The sequence below is a fragment of the Dryas octopetala genome, chromosome 9 (genome assembly GCF_963921425.1).
Source record: "Dryas octopetala chromosome 9, drDryOcto1.1, whole genome shotgun sequence".
NCBI lineage: Eukaryota > Viridiplantae > Streptophyta > Magnoliopsida > Rosales > Rosaceae > Dryas > Dryas octopetala.
This window is the reverse complement of record NC_141374.1, coordinates 4,899,606-4,906,667: the sequence shown is the minus strand read 5'-3', so window position 1 is coordinate 4,906,667 and position 7,062 is coordinate 4,899,606. Positions and strand designations below refer to the sequence as shown.

The following is a 7,062-nucleotide window of genomic DNA, read 5'->3' as shown; positions in this document are numbered from 1 at the left end:
AAAGACATGGCAAAGCATTAATATCGTATGTTTACTAAAGGTTGAAATAGATCATGACCTGTAACAATGGCAGTAAGGGCAGTTCCATCAATCCCTTGAGTAACTTCCTCTGCTGTGGAAGAGGTAGAGAATCCTTTTTTTTTTTTTTTTTGGGCAAATACAGTGGAAAGTGTTGGTCCGACTGGCAGAGTCTAGCGGGCCATGGTGGGTCAGGCCAGCACCGACCCGTAGTCTTTCTACTGCAAAGAGCGGGAGGTACTCGCTGCTCTGTGAATCAGCCTTACGCAGTGCCCTCCACTCTAGAAACCAGGTGACCTGAGCCTTCGCCCAAGCCACATGACTCGACTCCTCGCTAAATAACCCCATTAATTTTGCAGATGATAATTATGAAGTTACAACATATAGAATGCAAACCAAATCAATTCAGAGAATGCTAACAAAACCAGCATAACATAGTAAGTTCCATTCTTAAAATATTAGCAGCAATAGTGACTGCTAATGCCAAGACAACTAGACAAAGCCATTTTGCCAAAAAATTTAAATGCATTGCTCCAAAAGTTATAAACGCAATATATATTTCTTTGGAAGCATGACCCATGGTTTTTTTACGAAAAATAAATCATCAGCAAGGTTGAAAATTTGCCATTTAAAAAAAATCAATAATATGTTTTGAAATAGAACAATACTTAGGTCACTCCTTGGGGGTACCTCAAGGTCACCCCACCCCCTTAAATTTTAATTTTAACAATGTTGGTGTATGATCAGAACCGTTCACTTTTTAGATAACATATTAAAGTTCATTTTTGCAAAAAATCAAATCAATCGAAAATCATTTAATTATATAACTGTTGTCAATTAAAGAGTGATTGTTTTACCAAACTGTTGAATTTTTTTATTTAATCGACAACAGTTATATAACCAAACGATTTCCAATTGAGTTAATTTTTTGTAAAGAAGATTTATAATAGGTAATTTAAAAGTGAATGGTTCCAATTATGCGCCGGTATTGCCGAAATCAGAATTTAGGGGGGTGGGCTAACCTTGAGGTACCCCCAAGGGGTGATCCAAGTATTGTTCTTTGAAATATAGGGGACAAAATTTACATAAATTTACATTGGACTTGTAGATATAATGTTGTAAAAGCATTTAAAGGAACCAAACAAAATTTTTAAAGCCATTATACAACTTATAACGCAACAATGACTTGATTTTACCTTATATGTGTGATTTACAGGTGATTGGACAAATCTGAAGGTTACTAAAAGGCTAAATACCTGATAAGGAAGCGAATCGTGGGGTTTCTCCCCTCATCCAAAGAAAAAGTATAGATCTTGATGCTCTAGGTCTCATTACTTTCAAAAGAGCAATTGAGCATCTTGAATTGAGTCATTCTAGTGTACCAACAACTGTATGTGTGACTGAGCATAACAATTTTTGTGCATAGGGGGCAAAAATGCAAATGTAATAAAAGTATTTCAATACCAGCCCAATACGGTAGAACAATCCATTGAATTACATTGTCACGGCCTATTTTAAAACAAAGCTCAATTACAATTTACTCCTACAAACTATATGGCTGATTTCAGGATGGTCAACAAACAAAAAAATCTTTCAAGCGCGTCCACCAATTTTTGGAAATCATGCAACGTTAGTGATTCCGTCAATATATAAAACTTTTAATTGCTTACATGGCTTTGTTAACTGATATTTTTTTAGTGATGTGGATGCCATGTGGAAAACAAAATAATAAAAAATTACAAAACATAAAAAAAATCTCATTTCCCTTTTTCTCTCTCCTCCTTCATATCTCTCTCTCTCTCTCTCCCCCTTCCCCTACTTAGTGAAGAGGGAGGGTCGTCGAGGCTGGGTGGGGGAAGGAAGAGAGATAGAGTCTCATAGAGATGAATGAGGAGTGAGAGAAATGAGAGAGAAAGGGAAATGAGATTTTTTTATTATTTAATTTATTGTCCACATTGCATCTACATCACTAAAAAATTGCAATCAACAAAGCTATGTAAGTAATTAACGGTTTTATTGACGGAATCACTAATGTTGCAGGATTTCCAAAAGCTAGTGGGCGCGCTTGAAATTTTTTTTTGTTTGTGGAACATCTTGAAATCACCCCTATAGTTCAAAGAGTAAATTATAATTGAGCCTTAAAACAATACATTCTTCTGCAAGTAAGCAAGTGGGACACCATGGTTATTACAGTTTTTAATTTACATGGTCATACAACATTGTAGCTTCATCTTAAACCGGTAAAAGGCACATTGAACTACAATTTACAAGTTTGACCAATGTATTGTTATAGGCTTATTCGCGTCAATGCCCTCTGAAAGTAATTTCGATTTTCAATTTGTTCCCTGAAACTTCATTCCTCCCAGTTTGCCCCTCAAACTTTACAAAATATCATATTCCATTAAGTTTGTCTATGAGTCCGTCAAAAAAGCCTACATGGCGCTTATGTGGAATAGGGGTGTAAACGAGCCGCGCCGAATACCACCGTGCTCAAGCTTGGCTTGTTTTAATTTTTTCGAGCTTGAGCTTGGCTTGGCTTGGCTTGTTTCTTATACGAGCCGAGCTCGAACAAGCTAAAAAAGAATCGAACCCGATACGAATTCGAGCTGTATCGAGCTTATTCACATAATTTTATCGAAGATATTTTATTAGCTATTATTTTTAAAAAATATTAATTTCTATCGAATATTTTCTTCTTGAAAGCATTATAATATGTTAATTTAACTTAGAATTAATATATATTTTTAATTAAATTAGATAGGCACCAAAGACTTCTTTAAAACACCATATAGATGAATATAGTTTCCATGAAATACAACTGTACCAAATAATTTCATCTAAACATTGATAACTTATAACAAAAAATTTGTAAAAATTCTCATTAAAAAAGAGATGTAAGGTAGTAGAAGTTTTATAACCAAACAATACAAAAACAAAGTAGGAAATAAAAATAGAAGTCCTCATATAAGTTATAGAAAATGAGGTATGAAACATATAAACTAGAAAATACGAGCTGCTCACGAGCTTTTCGAGCCGAACATACTAAAACTCAAGTTTGGCTTGTTTCTTAAACGAGCAAGCTTCGGCTTGGCTTGTTTTTTTCGAGCGGAGCTTAAACGAATCAAGCTCAAGCCGAACTCGATACGAACTTGAGCTGTATCGAGCCAATTTACAGCCCTAATGTGGAAGGGGCAATAAACTGTCACGTCAGCTTATTTGACGGAGCTTGTAACGGACTTGACGGAATATGATATTTTATAAAGTTCGGGGGGTAAAGTGGGAGGAATGAAGTTTCAAGAGGTAAATTGAAAATCAAAGTTACTTTCAGGGGGCATTGGCGTGAATAATCCTTGTTTATGTTATACCCTAATGTTTACTTTTGATCCATAAATCCCAATTACTTTGGATCTGTCAGGCTCAAGCTGAAATCCCACAGCTTCTTTGCCAATCCTGCATCTTTAGCCTGAGAGGTTGGATTGGCTTTGTTGTTGTCCATAAAATACTCGCCGCTGACACCCTTAACTTGTGGATGCAATGCCACATAGCATTGAGTTGCTGCTCCCTGAAGTTATGTCAAATATATAAAAGGACAAGTAAATTGCAGTGAAGCTGCTTGAGCGTATCATATTAGGGTTCAAAGATAAACATACCTGCTGAACACTTTTACACACAAATATGCCGAACATATTGAAAACGACTGCATTAAGCCATAACAATGAAGATGTAATATGAATCCAGACAAATACAGGAGATGATGAAAGTTTAGGGAAGATGGTTATAAACACAGGATGAAGATCTTAATATTACTCAGTTGACTGTATCATAGTGTATGTACTTGGAAGTTGGAACATGTCATTATTAAATGCTTCTAAATGATGCTAAATATTAGCATATATGTACTCAGAGTGAACTGATATGGTAGCGTACAAGAGTTGTAGACCCTTGCCTTATATTAGGTCATTTTGTTATGACCTTGTCATTAGTGACATAAGATACAAGTCACCCACCCCCCAAACAAGATATAGATAGAATACTATTTAATTATAACAATTTTACAGACAACTTAGAATGCATGACCTTAATCACCCATCCCAAACAAATGAGCATATTTGTCATGTGGACCCAACAACTACATGTCTAAGCATATCTTGAAGAACATTACTACATATTTGTCAATAGTTCAAAACTTTACCTTTAATATAACCGTGGTTGCGCAGAAGATTGGTACGAACTGATCCAGGATGAAGGGAATTAGCAGTTATGTTAACACCTTCTGCCTGTTAAACAAGACAATTTTAAAAGATAAAAAAAAAAAAATTGAAACACCAACATCAGATTAGAATTTCCCTTGCATGATGACATGGCTTGTTTGGAAGTATGAACTGCAGGACTGCTTATGAATGTTGAAAACACCAATGATGTAAAGGCTAACACCTTATGCTCTTTGAAACTTTTGCTTTTTGAAGATAGGAAGAATAACAATCAACAATGTTTGCAACCACGTACCATGACCATTTGAGAGTCAATTATCTCTCAGACTTTTAGTGGTGGATCCTCAAATTGCAAAGTCATTCAGTATAGATATCTTTGGGGGAAAAGAAACAAAGAAAGAAAGAAAGAAAATACTTGCACACTGAAATTATCCTGTGACTCTTCTCTCTTCTATTGACCAAAAGAGACATGAACAGAGCCCCATGGCCCTGCACATGCTCAACCATTTAATTTTTACACTGTCACAGGAACTTGATCCATTCATAACCAAAAGTCCTCTTTAGATTTATTATTTATTAACCAAGAAAAAATCACATAAAATTGATTTATATCATTAAATTCATTGGTAATCAAATTGATGATCGATCTTATATGAATCGAGTACCTTCAAGTGCTTTGCAAGCTCATTAGAATGCAATATGTTGGCTAGCTTTGATTGCCCATAAGCAAACATTTGGATGTATCTGTAAATTTTCAATACATCATGTGGACATGTCAAACCATAAAATTATAGATCACTGCACTACTGTAGCAGAACTTAGTGATAAAATTCAACAGATGGTCATATATGTCAAACTGTTACCCTGATTCATCATTGATTCTATCAAATCGGATCCCTTCGCGATATGTAAATCGGTAAGCATCTGATGACACATTCACAATCCTTCCCTCTTTGTTGCTTTCACTTGCTGTCTTTTTCATGGTCTCCAATAGAAGTTTTGTCAAAAGAAAATGGCCTGTAAAATAGAGGTAATTAAGAACTCTAAGATTCCAGTTTATAAAGACAACATGACAGGGCATTTCAAATCACTAGAATTTTTCTATAGCGAAATAGAAACCTTATTCAAGGTCAAAACTTGAGTAAAGTTGAATTATCTCTCTCTGAAAACTGAAGTTATTCAGATCCTAATACTGCAATCCAACTATTTCAGATTTCTGGAAAGAAGAACAGCAAATTGGGAATGCCAAATAACTAAAATTTTCCCTACTCCCTCATTAAAAAGTTCTTATAATTTTTGATAAAAACATCAAAATAATTTTATGTTTTAAAATTAGATACCTATATGGTTGGTTGCAAACTGCATTTCGATGTTGTCTTGGGAAAGCATGAATGGAGTTGCGACCCCTGCATTATTACTTCAAACAGAGAGGAGAAATTATAACAACCATATGGTCATAATGACACACAAGTCAGATGCATGCAAGCACATGTATCCACTGATATATGCATTGACAACTAGAGAAGAGAGATTCAAATAACTATAAGAAAATGTAACATAAATAATTATACTTGTCGAATTTAGATTTCTTACATTAAGATATTCAATGGAAGAGCAGATGAGATATAATCCGATGCAAATTTTCTTACGGATGCCATTGAGCTGAGATCTAGTTCCATCACATCAATGTTGGCAGTGGGGATTTCCTTAAGTATTGCCTCTTTGACATCCCTACCCGCATCTGTATTCCTTACTGCCATGATGACATGAACACCACGCAATGCTAGAACGCGTGTTGTCTCCACACCAATACCACTTGACGCTCCTGAAATCAAATCTATGTGTAAGAACTGAAAAAGGCCAAATGTACCAATTCCACCAATTGCCAAGCCAAAATCAAACAAGTCGATCATTCATAAAGACTTATTACTCAAGCATCACTGCCATCACATATTTATTTGATTCTTTACTCTAAACACTCAAACACGTACCCATGATTTACATGAATATATAATCGAAAGAGCATCAATAGTATACCCAAAACTCGATCAGTAACGATCACCAACAAGAAAAGACACTTTTAACTTTACATTGCATCTAGAACATCAACTAATCCTAAAGCTTGCCACCTTCAATCAATAAAACCAACCAATGAAATACTAAAAAATTACCCATGATAGAAAACTAGAATACCCTTTGGTTGCTCAATTGTCGTTGTAAATTAAATAAAAGACAACTAAAAAAGAAAACTTCTTCCTTCTTTCCCAGTAAGTCTCCCATCAACCAAACATATTATGGAATATAAAATGACAGGAACTGACCAACAAAAAAAAAAAAAACCAGATGAAAAGAAAAGGGAAGATGAAGACCTGTAACAATTGCAGTGAGACCAGTTCCATCAATCCCTTGAGTGACTTCCTCAGCTGTAGAACGGTATGAAAACCCAGATGGCCCTTTCCGCCCAAATATCCACATGGTTTCAGATTTTGGTCAGACGATACCAACCAACCCAGAATCAAATCCAAAAAATTTCACAGAGCTACACTTCCAAAACCCAATACAGTAATCACAGCCAGCAGTATCAGTTTAGTACTATGTAATGTGTTTATACCCATATTTATATTAATTTTTTGCTCTTATAATTAAGAGTAATGGAGGAGATTTACTAGGTGGCATTGGTATACGATATATGGTTGTTGATTAACAAGTGCAGAATGAGACAAAAATAATTAATGATGAGTACGTGTTTTGCATGCATGAGTGATGCTTTTGGCCTCATGGTTGTTGTTTGCAGGGTTTGTTGATTAACAAGTGGAGAATGAGACAAAAATAA

The 7,062-nt window shown here is 35.2% G+C and overlaps 1 protein-coding gene across 1 annotated transcript; it reads right to left on the bottom strand.

The window, feature by feature from the left end:
* Window positions 1–3,261: 3,261 nt before the first annotated feature.
* On the bottom strand, window positions 3,262–6,847 carry LOC147273337 (short-chain dehydrogenase TIC 32, chloroplastic-like). Its single transcript, XM_086255901.1, has 8 exons — window positions 6,599–6,847; window positions 5,823–6,054; window positions 5,570–5,646; window positions 5,093–5,246; window positions 4,895–4,973; window positions 4,211–4,295; window positions 3,669–3,715; window positions 3,262–3,580 (listed from the first exon to the last, which is right to left on the bottom strand). The coding sequence occupies exons 1-8, from the start codon at window positions 6,702–6,704 to the stop codon at window positions 3,416–3,418; spliced, it is 945 nt and encodes a 314-aa protein (XP_086112027.1). The 5' UTR covers window positions 6,705–6,847; the 3' UTR covers window positions 3,262–3,415.
* Between the last annotated feature and the right edge of the window lie 215 nt (window positions 6,848–7,062).

Excerpts from the sequence above, each read along its gene's own strand:
- LOC147273337 (XM_086255901.1), bottom strand. The coding sequence starts at position 6,704 with ATGTGGATATTTGGGCGGAAAGGGCCATCTGGGTTTTCATACCGTTCT. Across the intron at positions 5,647-5,822 it reads CTTCCATTGAATATCTTAAT|TAATAATGCAGGGGTCGCAA; the intron begins GTAAGAAATCTA and ends CTCTGTTTGAAG. Across the intron at positions 3,716-4,210 it reads CAACCACGGTTATATTAAAG|TCGTTTTCAATATGTTCGGC; the intron begins GTAAAGTTTTGA and ends GGCTTAATGCAG.